This window comes from Octopus bimaculoides, chromosome 6, assembly GCF_046866305.1.
Source record: "Octopus bimaculoides isolate indiv1 chromosome 6, ASM4686630v1, whole genome shotgun sequence".
In the NCBI taxonomy this organism is placed as follows: Eukaryota; Metazoa; Mollusca; class Cephalopoda; order Octopoda; family Octopodidae; genus Octopus; species Octopus bimaculoides.
The window spans coordinates 38,025,690-38,050,048 of NC_142933.1; the positions used below are offsets into that span (position 1 = coordinate 38,025,690).

At 37.3% G+C, this 24,359-nt stretch overlaps 1 protein-coding gene across 6 annotated transcripts in view; it reads left to right on the forward strand.

Moving 5' to 3' along the window:
- LOC106870698 (origin recognition complex subunit 4) overlaps window positions 1-24,359 on the forward strand; it is a 43,763-nt gene that overhangs the window by 9,751 nt on the left and 9,653 nt on the right. For all 6 annotated transcript variants that reach the window (XR_016242232.1, XM_089353761.1, XM_014916863.3 and 3 more), the window contains exons 4-9: window positions 99-174; window positions 6,288-6,373; window positions 7,123-7,171; window positions 20,419-20,567; window positions 22,637-22,810; window positions 23,595-23,681. Coding sequence is in view for 5 of the 6 variants with exons in the window: in XM_089353761.1 (XP_089209887.1) it covers window positions 99-174; window positions 6,288-6,373; window positions 7,123-7,171; window positions 20,419-20,567; window positions 22,637-22,810; window positions 23,595-23,681 (621 nt within the window). In the remaining variant the exon portion in view is untranslated. The remainder of the gene's footprint in view (window positions 1-98; window positions 175-6,287; window positions 6,374-7,122; window positions 7,172-20,418; window positions 20,568-22,636; window positions 22,811-23,594; window positions 23,682-24,359) is intronic.

Genomic DNA, 24,359 nt, shown 5'->3' on the forward strand with positions numbered 1-24,359 from the left:
TGTGGCTGAGAAGCAAACTTTTCACTCACGCACTACCTTCTCAAACTTTGTGATCTTGGACCAATGTTAAATTAAATGTTGTTCTTTCTTCCAAACAGTTATTGAAGAATGCCTTGAAGGAAGTGAAGAAAGACAAAAATGTTCACCAGAATCTATTGGAAGTCTATCTCAGTGGTAAGGAGCACATGTTTCATTTACAGATTGTTACAAAATTTTCATTATCTTTACACCCTTTCAACTATACTTGTCATGGTTGATACCTAACAACTCTTTCTCTCTCTCTCTCTCTCTGTTATTGAAGCCTTATGTTAACATCACCAGAATTATACGAGAAAGGTAAATTGTGAATTAGATGCCATATTACATAATACAAGGAGTACCATTTTGAAACCTCTTTTATCAAAGTAAAGTAAATATTGACACAATCCCAGTAATTGGAAACTGAAAATAAGTAATAGATTGGGTAGGGAGGGTTAGTCAGTCTGACCTTTAGTTGTCAGAGGTGATAGCTTTTGGCAAATTTTGATCTTATTAGTCCTCCTCAGCAGAGCAGAGAGATTAATGTGTCTGCTAGATCAATAAAGTTAGAAAACTGGTAATCCATATAGGTGCAGGCATAGCAATGCCAAGATAAATATGACTTGGTCAATGCTTGAATACTGTTAACCTTTCAGTGTTTGGACCACCCAAAACTAGCTAAAAATTATTCTCCTTTATTTGTTTGAACTGGCCAAATCCAGCCATATCTGATTCTACGAAATCGCTAAAAAAATAAACAGATCACATTATTGAATTCTCGTAGCTTTGAGATAATGTGAGATAAAGCCTTTCCTGCTTTTATTCAAGTTAAAATATGGTGAAATTTTTGAGACTTCTTGGTTTTTTTCAACGTTTGTAGAGAAGTGTATATCTTAGTTTTTAACGATATGGTATCAGCAAGTAGTGATTCCAACTTCAAAGGTTTTACTCTTGATGATATACAAAATATAAATGGAAACAATAGTGATTTGTCTTCGGACAAATCATATTGACATTTATGAATCTTTGTTGGATGAGGAAGATTTTGATAATGAAAATGATAAAAATGAAAGTGATGAAAATGGTATTGAAAACATTATGGCAACATGGTTGAAGATTACTAAATCAACCACAGTACCTGTTTTTACAGAAAAGACTAGTCCACAATACAGTCTACCTCCTGATGCTCAACTGTTCGACTATTTATTTTTATTTTTACCAAAAAGTTGTTTTGAAACTGTTGCGGAGGAAACAAATATGCTCAACGCATAATTTCTGTTTGTGGAAGACATGATTCACTACGGCAGCCAACTGATACTGTAGAAATGCGAGCTTTTTTTTACTATAAACATTATGTTTGGTATCAAGCAGTTTCCTCGACTGTGGAACTACTGGAGTCCTGATGTAAGGTATTGTGATCCATATGACTTCTGACCGAGACCTTTGGAAATATGCTGTGCGTGAGAAGACCCAGCAAGCCAAGTGAGACCTAAATCCAAGGCCTCTGCCAGGGGTGTAGCCAGCCCACTTATGCTTTCCTTGCCTTCATTGGGCACTAAAGTCCGCTTGCAAAGACCTGTTGAGGCAAGTGAAATAGAAATCGTGATGGCACCTGTGCCCAGCATCGCCTTTCTGGCACTTGTGCCTGCAGCATGTGTAAGGACTTTTGAGCGAGCTCGTTGCCAGTGCCCCTGGACTGGCTCTTGTGCGGGTGGCACATAAAATACACCATTTTGAGTGTGGCTGTTGCCAGTACCGCCTGACTGGCCTTCGTGCCGGTGAAACGTAAAAGCACCCACTACACTCTCAGAGTGGTTGGCGTTCGGAAGGGCATCCAGCTGTAGAAACTCTGCCAAATCAGATTGGAGCCTGGTGTAGCCATTGGGTTTCACCAGTCCTCGGTCAAATTGTCCAACCCATGCTAGCATGGAAAGCGGACATTAAATGACGATGATGATGATGATGATCTCTCCAACATTATGTCCGACTGTTAAGTTGTAACATGATAAGGTACGGTTGCTGTGAGAGGCCAGATCTCACCATTTTGAACATGAAACAAGTAGAATATTTTGGCTGGATATGGCCAGTCCAAATGTTAAAGGGTTAGATTATTTAATGTCAGGTACCACTATCCCATCTGATACATCTTAGTAAACACTAACCTGTAGAAGTTTTCTTCAGATAATTTCTTATCAGTTATCAGGTCACACTTTAGGTACCAATTGTTTGAACATTTCTGGCTCACTTGTGGTGTTCCAGTTTTACTTGATCATCATTAAACCAATTTTATATAATTAATTTGTCTACTGGAATGGTATAGATGCTGTAACCTTGTAGACATGAGTTCAATTAAGTGTTATTCATACTATTTTAATGTTCTCAACATACATAAGTGCCATGTGTGGTTAAGAAGCTTGCTTTTTATACATGTGGTCTTGGGTTCAGTTCCACTATGCAGCACCTTGGACAAGTGCCTTCTACTATAGCCCCGGGCCAACCAAAGTGTTATAAATGAATTTGGTAGAATGAAACTGTATGGAAGCCTATGGTATATATACACGCACATATATATATATATATATATATACTAGCTGATGTACCCGGTAATTCCTGGGAAAGCAGGGCTTATCCCTTGGTTCTGTTCTCATAATTGTTTTGCTAATTCAATAACAACAATGCAAAATATGTAGCCCTTAAAATGGTTTTTGTGCATTTACAGAGAATACTAAACTGTCTTACACAGAGTCTTGTTTTTAGGAATTCCCAATAAGTTATGAATACCCAAATTGTGAAGTCAGTTATGTAATAACATGAAATTAGTTACCCGATAGTAAGAATTCAAATAAAGTAGCCCCGAGAAGGGCTTTAATGCATTCCCAGAGTATATAGAACTTAGGAGGAAATACTAATGAGGTATGTATACTAAAATCATGAAGCGTGTTACGTAATAACAGGCTAATGAGATATGACATAATAACAATTCAAAGTAAATAACTCTGAAAAGGGTTTTTGTACGTTCCCAGAGAATATTACCCTCAGTGGCGCTAGTGTTGGTATATTTCAGTAACTGAAATAAGTGGATCTATTATTTAGGAAGATACTATTTACTTGTTTAAGGGTTGTACTGGATGAATTGCGAAAATAAGTCTAACAGTTCAAATACTAAGAAATAAGCATACTCAATTTGATTCATACTAAATAATTTAGGAAAATGAATGGGTTATTTTCCCTTGGCTATATTTAAGGATCCCTTCCAGGGGCCCTATCATCGATTTTTTTCAACAATCTGAGTATGCCATGAAGTTTCCAGACATGAGTTCTACTTATGTGTCAAGTTTAATCAAAATCGATAAAATGATGTAAGGAGGAGTTAGCTAACAACTCCACAAACACACCCACAGACAGAATTCCCCACATATGTAGTATATATATTATATATATATATATATATATATATATATATATATATATATATATATATATATATATATGTGTGTGTATTTATGTATGTATATATCTGTATGTGTGTGCGTTTGTGTTATGTTTGTCCCATTCTGCTGTTTGACAACAAGTGTTGGCTTGTTTATGTCCCCATAACTTAATAGTATGTGGCAAAAATGATTGATACACTAAGTACTAGACGTGAAAATAGTTACTTGAGTTGATTTGTTCAACTAAACCCTTCAAAGTGGTGGCCCGGCATGGCTGCTGTCCAATGACTGAAACATGTGAAGTATCAACTTCCAGTTTTGTTTTCTTTTTCCTTTCAGAATATATCTATACTATATATAAAACAGAGATGTGTGTGTAATCGCTTTTCACGTGAAATCGACTTCACCAAATGCTTCCATACTTGTCATGCGTGAATAATTTGACCTCGGATAAATCTTAGGCTCTTCATTTGATTTTTTTAATTAAAAATAAATAATATTGCTTTATATTTAAGATTCACTTCTTTAAAAAGGTTCCTCAATGTCAACTTCCGGTATTGATGTAACAACGGCAAAAAGCTTCACTCTCTATTTTGTGTGTGAGTGTGTGTGTGTTAGTGTGTATGAAAGAGAGAGAGAGAGTAAATACTACATACACACCGCTCTCTCACTCTGTCTCACACACATACACACTCACACACACTCTGTCTCTTACAAACACACACATACATAAATGTATACAAACATATTTACAAAGACACGTGTATATGCGCGCGCGCGTGCGTGGGGGTTCCACAATCGCCATTTATTTCAATTACTCTTGTGAGAATATTCACGTAAATCATTTCTTTCATTTAATCCCCATTTTAATTTTCGTAAAAGTTTCCAAGTACCAATGAGGCTTTTTGGCACATCTTCAATTTTCCCCATTCATGAGAGGCGCCCAGCCATCATTCATCTGAGAGTCCATCTACAGAATGTCCTCAAATTTCTATACAGCATATTTTGCCTTTTTTTCTTCAAGTATATAAGCAACAATTTCATTCCTGAGCAACGCCGGGTGCCTCTGCTAGTATATATATATATATATATATATATATATATATATATATATATATATATATATATATATATATATATATCAGGGATGTGCCGCCTGGGTAGGCAAGGTAGGTAGTGCCTGCCCTGAATGAAATAGATCGATAATAACATTTTCCTTTTATGGCAAAATATGCACTTAATTCAATAAAATTATGAAGGTTACTCTGATTACTATGCACAAAATGCAAAATATTTTATTTTTTGTAGATTAGGTAGACATGATTCGACCCTGTCTTTCAATCTCAGTATTAAAACTATGCATAATATTGCTGTAGTACATGTGCTGCATACATTCCTACAACGTTTTCTTTACGTGCTATAAAGGCAGAAGTAAATCTGCCTTCAACTCAGTCACACAGCTGTGTTTCACTTATGTGTTTTACTACATAAACATCACTAACTGCCTACCCTTACAGCATATGCCTGATATATATATGAGCAGAATTAGGCAAGTTGAAATATGTTTGTCACATATTTCAACTGTTAAAAGGCAAATATCCTGCAGTTACTGTAACTTCAGTGTATTTGACTTTTAGCAGATTTCAACTTACTTAATTCTGCTCATACTTACACACTGCTTAGCACTGATGTTTTGTTATTTATACCTCAGTTGGGCGATCTACTAGCGCAAATCAGTCAATCTGTTGACTGAATTATATATAAAGCTACAGCTTTATTAAGTTCATTTAGAGTTTCCTCTCTCAGGTACATCTCGTTGATAAGAGTCAATAAACTTGAAACATCTGGGATTCCTAATAGATGGCGACACTGAATGAACAGGGTGTTTTCACACCTTTTTACCATAGGAAAGATTTATTCTCCACTGTAATTGCAGTGTATTTGCCTTTTAGCAGTTGAAATATATGACAAACATATTTCAACTTACCTAATTCTACTTATTTACACACTGCCTAGCACCGATGCTTTGTTTCTATCTCTCTCTCTCTCTCTCTCTCTCTCTCTCACACACACAAACACACACTCTCTCTCTCTCTCTCTCTCTCACACACAAACACACACTCTCTCTCTCTCCCTCTCTCTCTTGCTATAAAATAATACCATTAATTCTACAGAGATTACTGTAAAGCAGATTTGCATGTCTCTTAACTCAATATTTACTACTGTAGTTTAACCATTTCTCTTGAACAAGAATAATTGTGGAAGTGGTGATGGAGTGGGGTGGGCTCATTAGTTACAGTCTGTATCCCATAGTCATACTTCACATACCGTGTACATCTATACATTCACTGTTCGTGTTTCATTACCATACATCGTCACTTGTCTTACACCTCATATAGTCCTCTATACACAATGCCGTACACCATCACACATATTGTCTTCTATACGTACTACCATACAGGTCACACATCTTACACCTTACATAATTTTCTGTATACACTATCATACATGTCACACATCTTGCACATATTATTTATAATCCTCTCTGTAAATTACCATATATTATCAAACATCTTACACAATATATAGTGTTCTGTATATGCTACCATACATTGTCACACATCTTATATACACACACACACCTTATGTAGTCCTCTATATCCACTGTCCATGTTTCACCACTATTACACCATCACATGTACATGCCACATATAGTGTAACACCTCTCCTAGTGTTTAAAACTGTAATATATTAATAGTGAGATATATTGAGTTTTGTTCCATTGGTTACTAGAATCTTATTGTTAATGGCCAGCATCTCTACCTGATCGTTTTTCAGGTCTGCTACAGACGAATGATAAAATAGCGCTGAAAGAAATTGCTCGACAACTTCACCTTGACAACACTGTTGGAGACAAAGTATTTGTAAGTGGTATTTTTTTCTTTATTTTATAGACTTCCATCAGCACTGCCAATTCCACCACCATTATCACTGCTACCACCATCACTCCTCCATCCATACTGTTACGACAGTAATTACTGCAAGGATTCACGCTTTTGCATATGTTATCCTCTGATGTTTGATGCTGTGTGGTGTTTTGTGTTGTGGTTGTGTGATGTTGAGTTAGTATTGAAGATATGTGACTGGTTGTATGGTGTCTGTATGTTGTGTTAGTATGGATCTGTCAGTAGACATATTTGTGATTGTGTGGTGTCTGTTGGTTTAGTATTGCAGGGATTGGTGCTGTTAGTACATCATCATCATCGTTTAACGTCCGCTTTCCATGCTAGCATGGGTTGGACGATTTGACTGAGGACTGGTGAACCAGATGGCTACACCAGGCTCCAATCTGATTTGGCAGAATTTCTACAGCTGGATGCCCTTCCTATCGCCAACCACTCCAAGAGTGTAGTGGGTTAGTACCTTGGATATATTTATTGTTGCATGGTGGCTATGTTGTGTTTGAGTGTTGTTAGTATTGCAGATATTCATTGTGAGATGTTTACGTAGTGTTAGTATCATGTTACTTGCATTACAGATATATTTGTTGTTGTGTGATATCTATGTTGCTTCCAGATTGGCAGACATATTGTTCAGCGAAGTCTATGTTGTTGATGTTGCTTTTGTTCTTTTCATAAGTTTTAACAATATATCTAAATTTAACATTTTGCAGGGATCATTTGCTGAGAACTTACAGTTTTTATTGGAATCTTTGAAAAGTGGTAGGTTAAAGTTTGTATTGAGCAATTGTAAATTTTCAATATTCTGCTGCTTTGATGTCCATGTAGTGCTTCTCTTTATACTGACATATTTTCATAGCTTTAGTGTTGTGTGACGAATTGACAAATCCTGCAGAGATTTAACCAATAAAAGTGTGAAGCTGCAATAAACTGACAATGTGGCCATGATTGCTCGTTGATTTAGTCGAGGGAGTAGACAGAAGGCAGGGTGTTAAATTAAGCTAGTTTAGATGTAAGTATAATTAAGTGTTATGGAACAAAAAAAAAAAAAGAATTTTTTGTGAAGATTGATTATAATATTGATTAATTTATTGAAGATGATGGCCTCACACATTTTTTACAAATGTACACTTTAAGCTTTCTGATGCAAACCCATCCTAGACCACTTCTGGTTTTGTAGTGCAAACTTTTTTTTTATGGAATACTGGAAACGAACAACATAGCTTGTATGATGGTGACACTTGTTTGCAACTATCACATGATGTCAGGACAAGGGTAAACATGCTCACATGCATGCACACATACACACACACACAGGCTCACAGACACTTACATATATGCACACACGTACATATACACGTGCACCATCTGCCAAATCCACTCATAAGAATTTAGTTGACTATAGGTTATAGTAGAAAACTCTTGCTCAAGGTGCTGTACAGTAGGATTGAACCTAAAACTACATTGTTGGGAAGAAACTTTCTTAACCATATATAATATATAATTGCTAATATTACATATCTAACAGACATATAATTGGTTAGCATTATATAGTCAACAAATTGTAGTCATTAGCAAAGCCCGTGGTAAGAAAATGATGAGTCCAAATCTCAGAATGTTAAGTCATCCAAACAAGAATCCCAATGTGTCTTGATAGTATGTTTGGCAAACTTATACAACCCATGTTAATGTGAAGGAGCAGTATCTTAAAGCAGTAATAATGATTTGTGAAAAGGGTAGTTTATTAGAAAGCTAATGAATATGAATGAACATGGTGAGCTTGTTGCATAACTACAATTTTAATTATTCATTGAAATTATTTTATTAATGCGTTCATGCTATTTGATATTTTGTTATCTTGCTTAATTTACACAGTTCTGTAAATAGGTTAAAAAGGGTGAGCATGTAGAGAGAAAAATGCAAGAGACTGCTAGCTGTGTTAATAACAAAGGTGTCTATTCCTTCAAAAAATATATTATACTAGCAGAGGCACCCGGCGTTGCTCGGGAATGAAATTGTTGCTTATATGCTTAAAGAAAAAAAGGCAAAATATGCTGTATAGAAATTTGAGGACATTCTGTAGATGGACTCTCAGATGAATGATGGCTGGGCGCCTCTCATGAATGGGGAAAATTGAAGATGTGCCAAAAAGCCTCATTGGTACTTGGAAACTTTTACGAAAATTAAAATGGGGATTAAATGAAAGAAATGATTTACGTGAATATCCTCACGAGTAATTGAAATAAATGGCGATTGTGGAACCCCCCATGCGCGCGCATACACACATGTGTCTTTGTAAATATGTTTGTATACATTTATGTATGTGTGTGTTTGTAAGAGACAGAGTATGAGAGAGAGAGAGGTTTGTTGTCATGTATACGTACATGCATAAATATACATACATCTTTGGATGTATGCATATGACAACACAGCCCTTGACTCACTCACACTCTGTCTCTTACAAACATGCACGTGCGCGCATACACACGTGTGTCTTTGTAAATATGTTTGTATACATTTATGTATGTGTGTGTTTGTAAGAGACAGAGTGTGAGTGAGTGAAGGGCTGTGCGTGTGTATGTGTGTGAGACAGTGAGAGAGCGGTGTGTATGTGGTATTTACTCTCTCTTTCTCTCTCTCTCATACACACTCACACACACTCACACACAAAATAGAGAGTGAAGCTTTTTTGCCGTTGTTACGTCAATACCGGAAGTTAACATTGAGGAACCTTTTTAAAGAAGTGAATCTTAAATATAAAGCAATATTATTTATTTTTAATTAAAAAAATCAAATGAAGAGCCTAAGATTTATCCGAGGTCAAATTATTCACGCATCACAAGTATGGAAGCATTTGGTGAAGTCGATTTCACGTGAAAAGCAATTACACACACATCTCTGTTTTATTTATAGTATAGATAATTGATGTATGAGCTGGTATCAAAAAGTTCTTGGTCTAGTTGTGTTTAATGAGAGGGTGCATTGTTGTTGGGAAGAATCCAATTATTCACGTACCACAGATCCGGTTGCTTTTGCTGAATGTTCTTACTCAGCTGCTTCAAAATGTTACAGTAGAACTCTTGATTAACAGTCTGGCCCTCGGGGTGGAGGGTGGGGGAATTTTTGGTGCACAATACCACTTGAAAAATACGGATGTTGAAATAAACAATGAGCATGTTGTTGATTGAGCTGTGGCTCTGTTGTGCACCTATGCCATCCAAAACATTGCATACGATCCATTGCCTTGTGGCTGTAAGCTTGCTGGAGCATGCTTCATGTTTCTGTGGCTGACTTCCCAAGTTTAATTAAAAATTCACATTTGCTCTTTGTTCCAACTTTCTGTCTATGACAATAATTGCAAACTACTGCATATATGTGATCACAAAAACACAAATTTCACAATTTGCAAAGTAAACACAGCGATGTCACTCAGTACACTGTCCCATGAAGGACACTGCTAGCTTTCACTGCACATGCAACCATGTGCTGCCATCCGCTGGTGTGCTACAGAACTAGCCTGGGAACTTTTTGATACCACCTCGAATGTGTTAAGATAGCTATATGACAGTAATAGCAGTTAAATCTTAGGAAATAGAGTGAGGGCTCATTAGCTGATGTGATAAGCAATTTAGGAAGTTCATATGGTTAATATTTCCTTTGAACTCCTATAAATATAATTGCCATAAACTGAACACCCATGAATTGACCTCTTTCCCATTGATTGAACTACAAAATCAAACTACCATAGACTGAAGTCTTGTTAAAATGTTTTGAGTTGGTAGTAGTGGCAACGTGAGATGGTGTTCTCAATTTAATGCCAGTATGGAAGAGCATAACTTACATTAATGAGGCTGATAAAATCATGACTTTTGTGGATATGAACTAATTTGAAACTTAATAGCTTTGTTGAACCTTTTAAATGAATGGAGATGTAAATAATTAACACAAACTTAGTGTGTAATGATGTATGTTCATGATATTTGTTTCAGTAATATCATTGTCGTAGTAATATAATTGCTCTGTATATATACATATGTGTGTGTGTGTGTGTCACTATCGACCAGGCTATTGGATGTTGTTATACCCTGCTTGTAACACTGTACTTACTTGCATTGTTGTTGCTCTTTTGACCGATGCCAACATTTTCCCCTAAACGGAACACAAGTCTGACACAGGGGTACCCATTTACAGATTGGTGACTTGGAGCATTGTGAAATAAAGTGTTTGCACAAGAACACAATGCACCATCGGTCTGGGAATCAAAACCACTATCTTGGGATTGTAAGTGCAACACCCTGACCACTAGGCAATATATATATTGTGATGATGTTATTACAGTAATATCATCTATAGGCACTAGCGTGACTCTGTGGTAAGAAACTTGCTTCCCAACCACATGGTTCAGGGTTCAGTCCCACTGTGTGACACCTTGGACAAGTGTCTTCTATATCCTTGGGCTGACCAAAGCATTGTAAGTGGATATGGTAGACAGAAACTGAAAGAAGTCCGTTGTGTGTGTATATATATATATATAAAACAATTAGAAAATGGAGGATAATATGCTGAACCCAACTACTTGCAGACGGTGTATCCCGTTGAATTCATTAATTTAATTCATAGCAAAAGTGACAAAAAAAGAAAGAAAAAGAAAGAAAGAACCAAAGCACAGGTGTCTATGGCAGACTATGTTATATGCACACGTGGGAGTAAGGGAACATCCGAGTAAGGCTGTGCACACGGACCCACACATATATATATGTATTGGAGTGTCTATAGCTACCTATTTATAATGTTTGTAGGCTCTTTGTGTGCCTTATATTTTTAAGGGTTTTTTGACATATATCTTTTTTATATTTTTGCATGTCCCACATGCTGTACCTTCATTTTTCATTTATGTATTCTTTATTATTATTATTTTTTTTTTTTCCTGCTGTACCCTTATTTTTATTTTGATTTTTATTTTAATTCTATTTTTTATTTTTATTTCTATCTTATTTTTGATGTTGTTTTTCTTCTGGTCTCTACCACACCTCTGTTTTTACCTCTTGCTCTACAGTTATATGTAACCCTCTGTGAATCTCTGAAGAGGCCTAGCGGTTCGGGCATGTAACCCCATTTCAATATGTCATCCGATAATCACTCCGGAAAGGAATATTCGGATAGAATGGGGCTTGCTAAAACTAGGCCGAAACAGCTGTAAGATTAAACTTCTGTTCATCCTCTAAATCTTTATGTACTTTGTACTTCTATATGTAAACCAGGTTGGCAAAATAACAGTCTGCCATAGACACCTGTGCTTTGGTTCTTTCTTTCTTTTTCTTTCTTTTTTTGTCACTTTTGCTATGAATTAAATTAATGAATTCAACGGGATACACCGTCTGCAAGTAGTTGGGTTCAGCATATTATCCTCCATTTTCTAATTGTTATACAAATTTTGGGTAAAACCTCCACTTTTACCCGCTCCCATTGATTGCACCTAATATAGCACTAGTGTAGCAATAATTGGGTACCCTCCCAGCAGTATACCGGATAGATACTAACCCTTAATGGGTTGTACCACCAACCCCTAACTCTCTCACGTTATAATTGACTGAGGGCTACTTGTTATTATTGCCATCGTTGTGTATAACAGATCTTTGCATTGTGTACAACATTGCTGACGGAAGTGTATGCATTTAGATGTAATATAATATAATAGACCCTCAAAATGAATACTGTTGGTAAAATGGAGCTGATAAGGATGGACTCATCGCTTAAGGACATACCTATCCCACCTAAAGGCACATATGTTAAGGAACTAATCTTAAGAATAAATGAATTCATTCATAGAATACGCTGGAGGATACATCACCAGGATAAAAAGACTTCCCAGTTGGACCCAGAAACTCTTAACGATCACCCCACCAGAAATAACAACAATAGCAACGATATACGAGAACTCACCAAACATATATTCAAATCTAGAAAAGCACCACCAGCCAACAAGCACTTGGATGAGTTCGAACAAGAACTATGGAACATAGTGAAAAACATCAAGTTCAAGAACCACCCCCTCAGGCATAACCCTTACCAAAGAAGACTGAAAGAACTACTAAGAACACTGGATACCAAAAATGGTATTCTTACACACTCGGACAAAACGGGGAACTTGTATAATGTAGAAACTGACACATACCACGAACTGATACATAGGGAAATGATAAAAAAATATAAAGTTGTACCTAGCACCACTCTAAGAGAGTTGAACTTGGAAGCCAGGAATATTATGCTGGATTTCAATATAGACGATAAAACTGAACCATTCACTCCTATCAGACCATGTATAACTATTAAAGACCACAAAGAGAACTTCCCACACAAAACACAGGTTAGATTAATTTGCCCCAGCAAATCCGATTTAGGAAAACTTAGCAAAGTAATACTAGATAAGTACCTACCAACGATTAGGAATAGGGTAAAACTTGACTTATGGAAAAACACACAAGGAGCTTTGAATTGGTTCTCCAAAATACAGATAGGGAATAGGCGTGACCTTAGACTAATCCAAAATGATATTCAAAACTACTATGCATCTATAAACCCAGTAGTCCTAAATAGCGCCCTCATTTTCGCCAGAAGGCACACTAACCTTAGTATGAAGGAGATAAAGATAATACTCACTGCCCGAAAGACTGTTATAGAATTCGATAGCAAGCTATGGGCACGTAAGCACACACCCGACCTCTTTGATATCACAATGGGGTTGCCGGATTCGGCAGAAACTACTGACCTAGTAGGCCTTTATATACTGGACAATATAGGTAGGGAATTTCCTGAATTAACTGGCGGTCTACATAGAGACGACGCACTTTTTCTGGTTGAAAATATCTCGAATTGCTTAAAAAACGATTGCACAAATTCTTAACTATCCATAACTATTGAAAATGAAAACTATTCTATTAATTACTTAGATGCAAACTGTAACCTAAATACCGGACTACATGAGCCGTATATAAAAGAAAATTCTAATATAAGGTATATAAATAGTTCTAGTAACCACCCCCAACAAATGAAGAAAGCACTTCTGAATATAAGCAAAAGGATTTCTAACCTCTCCTCCAATGAAGAGATATTCAATAAACATAAGGATAGATACAATGTAGCGCTAAAAAATGCAGGGTATAGGGATAGGATAAAATACATCCCCAATGACAATAGTAACCAGAATAATATAGATGAAACAACCACACCTGAGAGAGGGTGCTTTGCAAAATGTAGAACGGCCAATAGCAGGGATAGCGCGGCAAATGGCAGGGATAGAGACAAAAGTATAGGTAATAATAATGGTTGTCGTAATAATGGAAATACTTGGTACGCCAATAGTAGGGGTAATGGTGATGTTGGAGTCGGCAATAGGAAAAATATCATGTATGGGCCGAGACAACCGGTGCGGAATGGCAGTAGCGGAGACGGTGGGAATAAAATCCTTACTGATAGAATTGCTAGTGATAGAGATAATATAGATGGCACGGATGTAAATAATAGTGAACGAAATAATAACTTCAAAGACAATAATTGTAATAGGAATAGCAGCGGCAGAAACGGTAACGGGAAGAGTAATACTAATTCCAATGTTAGCAGTTATAATATTGGTAGATCCACATATAGCATAGGCAACCCTTATAGAGACAAAGCTGGGGCGGACACCCTATGGCTAATAATTCCCTTCGCCATGCAGATTAAAAACGACATAGTAAAAAGTATCTTCAATATAATCAATAAACACTTTGTAAAGGGAAAGAATAAATATTGGAAGTCAATCAATAAAAGGACAATAAGAATAGGATATAGCTTAACACACAACCTGGCTGCAATAATCTTCTCAATTAATAATAATAAGTTAGATAGCTTCTATACAAGTAGGAAAAATGGCATAGACAACACAACTTTATATGGTAACTGTGTTAGCCATAGGACGGATAATCAGGACGATAACAATGTGGATAATAATATCCACACTGGAAACATTGACATCAACACAGATGATAGGAGCAGTAATGATAATATGAATATCACAAGTAACAATAGAAGTATTAGATATAGCGGAGGTAAGAATCCTAACACTGCTAACAACAATAGTAGTGGGAATAACAGGGCCCTGGGGTTAAATGGAAGTGCAATAAATGGCAGTAGCATAACAAATCCTAACACTAATCAAACTAACTATGGGAACCTAGGTAGAACCTGCAATTGTAGAGTAAAGGAATGCTGCGTGTTCGGAAATAGCTGCATGAGAAGGGAAGTGGTATACCAATGTGTGGTAAACACAAAGTATGAAAACAGGGCATACGTGGGTGCGACTAAAAATAGTATGAAACAAAGGTTTAATTATCACAACTACACGTTTAGGAACGGGAACAGAAGGAATTCTACTGTATTAAGTAGCTACATATGTGAACTAAAGGATAAGGGCATCAACTTTAACCTGCACTGGAAAATATTAGCATCCGCACCTGCATATAATAACAAAAATAGGAAATGTTTATTATGCATAAATGAAATCTTTTTCCTAATTAGGACCAAAATCCCGATTATTAATAGTTTGAAGGAAAGAAACGTTTCATGCCTTCACAGAATTGGATGTACTTTCTCTAAATTCAAGTAGAACTCAGCTCTAGATACCGCGCATGTTTTAAATAATACATATTTAAGTTAACCACTATTCTTATGCTAGGTTATGGCATATGTAATTCTGTTATCTACATACATATTTCTAATATAAGAAAAAACCTAGTACTAGGACACCGCTTTTCGCTAGGGATAACTAACTATACCCTGCTGACATTGGGCTGGCTAACACTTGATAGTTAAGTGAACATAGATGTGTATGTGTATATATATATATATATATATATATATATATATATATATATATATATATATATATATATATATATATGTATATATATATATATATATATGTATATATATATGTATATATATGTATATTTGTGTATGTGTGTGTGGGTGTGTATATATATAGCTACAGAAATTAGGAGGTAAACCTAGCTTGATATTAACATATAGGTAAGAAGACATACACTAGAAAATGAGTAGCACTGCAGACACGGCCCCTTTATCAAAACTAATAGAAGTGGCTATGCGTATAGCTATGTGTGTAGGTATATGTATATGTGTGTGTATACATGTATAAGTATGTGTGTGTGTGTATTTATGTATGTGTATATGTATAGGTAGGTATGTAGTTGTGTACATACGGATGTAATGATAGTTGGCCACACAGTTGTGTATGTATGAATAAGTATGGATATATGTGAGGGGACATAATGTGTATAAGGGTGTATATATGGATATGTATGGATGAGAATGCATTTATCCTCATTGTTACTGTTGTATCTATCGGCTTGTAGCCTTCTTGAAAGTCTACCAATTTAACTCTATTGCCATTACATTGGGAACTTTACCCCCTCACCGTGAGTATATAGTAGAATTAAGAGATGTGTGGCTGCGCGCATACATGTGTATACACATACACGCACGCATGAGCGTGAGTACGGGGAGATATACATAGCACGCGTGTGTGTGTGGGGGGATGTGCGCAGGCAAGCTAGCATCTTGACTGGCCAGTGGCTATCCAACCGTAGCTAGGTGTAGGCAGTTTAAAACAATAGTTGCCCAATTGGAAGGAGGGAAGTTAACGGTAGTAATTAACCCTCCCCCATTAGCAACAGAATGGTAGAGCCGTTGGAAGAAGCGACAGGATATCTTACACCGCTAAGTTTGAAAGTTTGGCATATTATTATTGTTGTTGTTGTTGTTGTCACCATCACTGTTATTGCTACTAGAACATTAATAACTTGTATAAAATGAGACAGACACACACTCAACAAAACTTCCTTTCTAAAAAACACTTACAGCTTTCTAGATACGGCTAATAGCGCTGATGCCACAAACAACGTATGTGGTGGAATGTTTGCTTATAAAAACTTGTATATGCACACGTGGGAGTAAGGGGACATCCGAGTAAGACTGTGCACATGGACCCACACATATATATATGCATTGGAGTGTCTATAGCGACTTATTTATAATGTTTGTAGGCTCTTTGTGTGCCTTGTATTTTTAAGGGTTTTTATATTTTTGCATGTCCCACATGCTATACCTTCATTTTTCATTTATGTATTCTTTATTATTTTTTTTTTTCCTGCTGTACCCTTATTTTTATTTTTATTTTAATTCTATTTTTTATTTTTACTTCTATCTTACTTTTGCTGTTGTTTTTCTTCTGGTCTCTACCACACCTCTGTTTTTACCTCTTGCTCTACATTTATATGTAACCCTCTGTGAATCTCTGAAGAGGCCTAGCGGTTCGGGCATGTAACCCCATTTCAATATGTCATCCGATAATCACTCCGGAAAGGAATATTCGGATAGAATGGGGCTTGCTAAAACTAGGTCGAAACAGCTGTAAGATTAAACTTCTGTTCATCCTCTAAATTCTTATGTACTTTGTACTTCTATATGTAAACCAGGTTGGAAAAATAACATAGTCTGCCATAAACACCTGTGCTTTGGTTCTTTCTTTCTTTTTCTTTCTTTTTTTGTCACTTTTGCTATGAATTAAATTAATGAATTCAACGGGATACACCGTCCGCAAGTAGTTGGGTTCAGCATATTATCCTCCATTTTCTAATTGTTATACAAATTTTGGGTAAAACCTCCACTTTTACCCGCTCCCATTGATTGCACCTAGTATAGCACTAGTGTAGCAATAATTGGGTACCCTCCCAGCAGTATACCGGATAGATACTAACCCTTAGTGGGTTGTACCCCCAACCCCTAACTCTCTCACGTTATATATATATATATATATATATATATATATATATATATATATATATATATATATATATCTGTGTGTGTGTATTTGTATATCTGTTTGCTTCCTCCCACCAATCATTGCTTGACAACCTGTGTTTATATGCATTTATGTCCTCATAACTTAGTGGTTTGGCAAAAGAGACTGATAAAATAAGTTCTAGGCTTACAAAGAATAAGTCTTGGCGTCAATTTCTTTAGCTAAAACCCTTTAAGGAGGTGCCCCAGTATGGCCTGCATTTAAATGTCTGAAACGAGTTAAAGAATAAAAGAATGTCTGTCTATGTATGTCTCTCCCTATATATATATATATATATATATGTGTGTGTGTGTGTGTGTGCAAATGTGTGTGTGTGTGTGTGTGCAAATATATGTATGTGTGTGTGCATATATATATATATATATATATATATATATATATATATATATATATATATATATATCTCATCATCGTTTAATGTCTGTTTTCGATGCTGGCATGGGTTGGACAGTTTGACAGGTCTGGAGAGCCACCAGCTGCACCAGGCTCCAATCTGACCTGGAAATATTTCTACAGCTGGATGCCCTTCCTGACACCAACCATTCTGAGAGTGTAGTGGGTATTTTCACGTGCCACCAGCACAGGAGCCAGTCAGGCAGTCTAGGCATCGCTCACGTTCAGATAGTGCATTTTACGTTCCACTGGCACGGGGGCCAGTCAGCAGGTACTGGCATCAGTCACGTTTGGATGGTGTTTTTTATGTGCCACCGGTACGGGAGCCAGTCAGGTGACTTGGCATTGACCACATTCGGATGGTGCTTTTTATGTGTCATATATATATCATCATCATCATCATCATCATCATTTAACGTCCACTTTCCAAGCTAGCATGGGTTGGACGATTTGACTGAGGACTTGTGAACCAGATGGCTACACCAGGCTCCAATCTGATTTGGCAGAGTTTCTACAGCTGGATGCCCTTCCTAATGCCAACTACTCTGAGAGTGTAGTGGGTGCTTTTACGTGCTACCGGCATGAAGGCCAGTCAGGCGGTACTGGCAACGGCCACACTCAAAATGGTGTATTTTATGTGCCACCTGCACAGGAGCCAGTCCAGCAGCACTGGCAACGATCTCGCTTGAATGTCTTTACACGTGCCACCGGCACAAGTGCCAGGAAGGTGACGCTGGGCACAGGTGCCATCATGATTTTGCTTTCGCTTGCCCCAACAGGTCTTCGCAAGCCAAGGTTCGTGTCCAATGAAGGAGACGATGTTGGCATGGGTGCCAGTTGTCGAATTTAGTTCGATTTCGATTTCACTTGCCTCAATAGGTCTTCGCAAGTGGAGTTTAGTGTCCAATGAAGGAAAGGTATGCATAAGTGGGCTGGCTACACCCCTGGCAGAAGCCTTGGATTTAGGTCTCACTTGGCTTGCCGGGTTTTCTCACGCACAGCATATTTCCAAAGGTCTCAGTCAGAAGTCATGACTTCGGTGAGGCCCAATGTTCGAAGGTCGTGCCTCACCACCTCATCACAGGTCTTCCTGGGCCTACTTCTTCCACAGGTTCCCTCAGCTGCTAGGGTGTGGCACTCTTTCACACAGCTATCCTCATCCATTCTCGCCACATGACCATACCAGCGCAATCGATGCTTCTTAGGTTCAACTTTTCTCTCAAGGTACTTACACTCTGTCCATATATATGTGTGTGTGTGTGTATATATATGTATGTATATGTATATATATATATATATATATATATATATGTATGTGTATATATATATATATATATATATATAGTGATAATGTTACAGTTATATCATTGTTGTATATGTATTAATGATGTTACAGTAATAGAAAAGATGTCTGTCCGCAAAAAAATTGTGGGATGATTCCAACCACCCCACCAAGTGACTAAAGGTGGACTGTCTCATCGTTATAAAACAAAGAACTGTGAGTGATTGGTAGTTCATGTTGGTAGCAATTCACTGTGAGCCTTTGATATAGTGTTAAGTCTCATGTAATAGTAATAGTAGTGTGTCATGTATATACTTCCTTCCTCACTGCTTTGTTGTATTATGTCTCCACAAAGAAAAGGAAAAGCACATAAATCAGACACTGAAGGTGAAAGTGTCAAAGCTGTCATACATGTTATCTATGCAGGACACAGGCACAGGCTGGGTTAAGCATGGGTGTGATTGTGTGGTAAGAAGGCAGCGAGCTGGCAGAAACGTTAGCACGCTGGACGAAATGGTTAGCAGTATTTCGTCTGCCGTTACGTTCTGAGTTCAAATTCCGCCGAGGTCGACTTTGCCTTTCATCCTTTCGGGGTCGATAAATTAAGTACCAGTTACGCACTGGGGTCGATGTAATCGACTTAATCCCTTTGTCTGTTCTTGTATGTCCCCTCTATGTTTAGCCCCTTGTAGGCAATAAAGAAATAAGAAGTTTGCTTCCTCGCCACATAGTTCTGTGTTCAATCCTACTGCATGGCAATTTGAGCATATATCTTCTGCTGTTGCCTCGGCTGGACCAAAGTGCTGTGGGTGGATTTGGTAAATGGAAACTAAAAGAGGCCTGTTGTATGTGTGTGTGTGTTATTGTTTCTTTGCCCTGATATCAAGTGATAATCATAAATGAATGTCTTTGTGGTGCTGTGTAAGTGGTGTTCCTCATTCCCAATCTTCTGTGAAAACGTCTGGCCATGGGAAAAATATTACCTCACTTGGAAATAGGCAAAGGCTAGCAATAGGAAGGGCATCTGGCTGTTGAAAATCCACCTCAACAAAATTCTGTCTGACCTATTTAAGCAAAGAAAAGTCGACATTCAAACAATGATGATAATGACTTCCCTAACGTGTCTGTTTGACGATCTGTGGAAACACAAAGACATACACACCTAATAAACTTCCATACAGTTTCCATTGACCCTATTTCATCACAAGGTATTGGTTGGCTTGAAGTTATAAAAGAAAACATTTGCTCAGAGTGCCACACAATGGGGATTGAACCTAAACCCCATGTGGTTATGAGGTGAACTTCTTAACTACACAGTCAAATATGTGTATGTGTATTTTGATGAGTGTGAAGTAAAAGAATGTTTATGTGACCCTGATTATGTTCCTGCTACTCATCCTGTTTTTCCATTCTTAGGTGGTCAACACAGTAAACCAATTCTGTTCATCCTTGATGAATTTGATCTTTTTGCCCAGCATCGGAACCAAACCTTACTCTACAACCTCTTTGATATAGCTCAGTCTGCTCAGGCCCCAATCACTATCATTGGTGTCACTTGTCGCTTTGTAAGTCATATCTACTTACTCCTTCTGATACTTCATTTGATACTACTGCTGCTGTGTCTACTACTACTACTACTACTACTTTTTATGATAATAATAATAATAATAATGATTTCAAATTTTGGCACAAGGCCAGCAAGTTTGGGGGTAGGGTAAGTCAATTAGAATAACCCTGGTGCTTAACTGGTACTTATTTAAAAAAAAAACCCAAAGGGACGAAAGGCAAAGCCAACCTCGGCAGAATTTGAACTCAGAACATAAGGACGGACGAAGTACCACTAAGTATTTTGCCTGGCGTGCTAACGATTCTGCCAACTCACTGCCTTAATAATGATAATAATAAAAGATGGGCTACACAGAAGATTGGCTACAGCAAATATTCTGCTCAATACCACAGATTTGCTTGTCAGTTGTTTGACCTTAACCAGTTGAGCATGTCTCTTAGTGGCTGAAGATATGTGCATCTCTGATCATGAGTAGAAGTAGTGGGGGAGCATTATAGCCATGTGTTTAGAGGAATTCTTTGGAGTTGAATAATTCACCTTTAGAAACATGGGTGTTTTGTTCAACATCCTTAAACAACCCTTATTCAGGGATCTTTTAAGCAGGATAGGCTACTCAACCTGAAGAAAATTCTAACTGGGCCCCATCTGCAAGGCCATGTGCTGTTAATCTTGATATGAGATCACCATGTCACGCACATATGGTTGTGAGGCATGTGCCTGGTGTACCCTTATCAGACAGGTAGTCATGATGGGTATACTGGGCTTTGTATATTTTACCCCAGTATCAGACCGAGAGCTCTGAGAAGTAAAATGATAATAACAATACCCTGTGAGACATTTGACAACAGGTTACTGTCTGCTATCATCGAATTAACTGGAGCAATTAAAATTGAGAGCTCTGAGAAGTAAAATGTTGATAATAATATACAAACATAGACACAAGTTCAAAAATGTCAAGGCAAGGGTATTATTTATTTAATTAACCTTATTACATGAGTGATACTTATCTTATCAACCTTGGAAAGCTGAGAAACAAAATCTACCATTCAGAATGTAAAGGACATATTTAACCTTTAGCACACTGCGTTTTCTCTAGAATTGTTTCCCCTATCACTGCCCTGTTATTACAGGGGAGAAAATTCATATGATGACATGATGCACCTACAGTGTGCTAAAGGTTAAGTACCACAAGATATGTTGTTGGCCCTTACACTGATTTGGCCACTTACCACCTTAATAGTCATCATTATCGCATCTGCTGTTAATACTGAGTTGGAATTCCAACCAGTCTGCATTGGATTTGATCCAGGATGCCTGTGTGAATAGCAGCAGCATTACCTCAGATACGGGAGTACTATTCCATGTTGGCATCACTTGAGCCTTGTAGAGTGTCAGCTGTTGTTGGGGAGTGAAATATCTTCTGGTCCTAAACAGAAGGGCTTCTCTATGTGATGCAGTCCTAGCTATGCTAGGATATGCTTTTGCCAGAAAATATTCCTGGTGATTGTGAGAACTTGTATATGGAGCAAGCATGAGGATTTCAGCTGAGTGATGCTCATGCTTAGGAGTGTGATGTGGTGATGTTGTCTTGATATGAGTAGTGTTTGATCTTTGTGGGTGGGGGATGAAATGTGCTTGGAGGGAGAAGGTTGATGGGGCAGAGCATTACCAAAGTGGTTTTAGGATATTGTTTTTGCTGTGGTGGGCAGGTTTTCTTGAGTACAGCAAGACACCAGATATCTTGGTTCTTCTGTATGTTTGTGTGTGTGTGCATGCAGATGAACAGACAGATTGCTAACAATACAAACTGTCCAATAGGAATAAGTTATATATTTCATATTAAAAACTTGGTATTAGACATTAATAATGAAAAACATCTGATAGCTTTGAGTGTTTAGTTAAAACAGTTAAGATAACAGAAAAATTACACCTTTGATAAATAATTTAAGAAAATGGAATGGCAGTGAATTTGTAGTATACTTTGTATTGTAGTTAGCTGGTAAGCAATGCTCTTCTCTGGTTTCAGATTGGTGCTTATAATCTGTTCTATGATTTTGGTTGTTTCAGGATGTGATGGAACTGTTAGAGAAACGTGTTAAATCTCGTTTTTCTCATCGCCAAATCCTTTTATTCAATAAACTCTCCTTCAAAGAATATACAGAAGTCTTTAAAAACTACCTCAAATTACCAAAAACGTTTCCTGATTCCAAGTTTGTTTCAAAGTGGAATGATTCCATTGAGGTTAGTATTTTTTGGTGAAATATTGATTTAAAGTAGAAAGAAAATAAATTCTTAAAGTACTTTTTATAGATTGTTATCTTTTCATTTAAACATTTTTTTGTATTTTTTAAGTCCAAAGAGGAACACTGAAAGAATTTGTAGATATTTCAGACTGATGTAGTGTATATGGATAAAATAAGAATAAGGAGGGATTGTATGAGAAATCCAGATCTAAGAGAGGAAGAAGTGGACAAAGTGGTTAGTCTGAGTGTCTCTTACACCTTCAGATTTACACTTGAAATCTAATTGATGTCAATCTTGTTTGCTTCACGGATTTTTCCGTATTTCCTACAAGTGTCAGTGCAATAGAATGTGGTCTGTGTTTTGTGGGACATTAGACTGGAAATACTGGAAATATAGTGAATTCACAAAATCCACATTGATATAGGTTAGTTGCTGTTCTACTGTGGACGAACTGCAGCCTGTTTGCATATGTCCATTGATTTCTGGTTTGATGATAGAAGCTGGGAGATGGTTCAGTGGGGTTCCCTGCTGGGTCCCTACAGCTACAAAGCTGCTTCCTCAGTCTCTCCTGGTTTTCTTAATGTTGAATGAGATGACAGATAGGCCATGCTGGGGCATCATTTTGAAGTTTTTAGTGGAACGAGTCATCAGTCATCGTCACGGTTGATTAGATGGCCCTTATCACTCTGACAGATGAACATGATGTCAATAGATGGTAAGCAGGAGTTAGCCTTTATTGTTTGAAGTATATGTCTATATAGGATCTTTATATCTTTGCTAGAAACTGGGTCAGGATGGTACCATTCAAGATGTCCTGAAACGTCAGTACAGCATTGATAAAGACATTCGAAGACTTCAGACATTTATGGTAAGTTTTGTTATAATAGTAGCTATTGTACCAACAACAATAATACTGCTCTTTTCTGTTCTCTCTGTAGTTCTTTATTAATGTTGTAGTAAACAGTGCATGCTCAATCACTCTCTCTCTCTGTCCCTCTCTTTTTCACACACATATGCACGCACACTCTCTCTCACAATGTCCCACTTTTCCATTCTTGTATGAGTCAGATGAAATTACCAGCTTTCGTTTCCAAGCAAGGTAATATTTTCCCATTGCTAAGAAGACTGGAAACGAACAACCCAGCTTGTATGACCATGATGTTTATTTGCAACCATCACGATATTGAGACAAGGCTATGCATGCATGTACACGCACACACACACACACACACACACACACACACACACACATTCATATGTATTTATATATATGTAAAAAGCACCTTTCGAGTGTTGTGTCTCATGGAGGCAGTGACAAATGACCAAAACCTTCAGCAATATGCTGTGCTTGAGTAGAAGACCCTTCAAGCCGAGTGGAACTGCTTGTCAGTTTGTATTCAACTGTTTTGTGTGTCTGTGTGCAGGTTAGTGCAGCTGATGAAAGAGTAAGAAAATGCCAATATTCTGTGAGACAAGCCATGTCGGTATGGAAAAGTGGATGTAAAATGGTCATGATGGTGATGAGGATACTCATAACAGAATATCC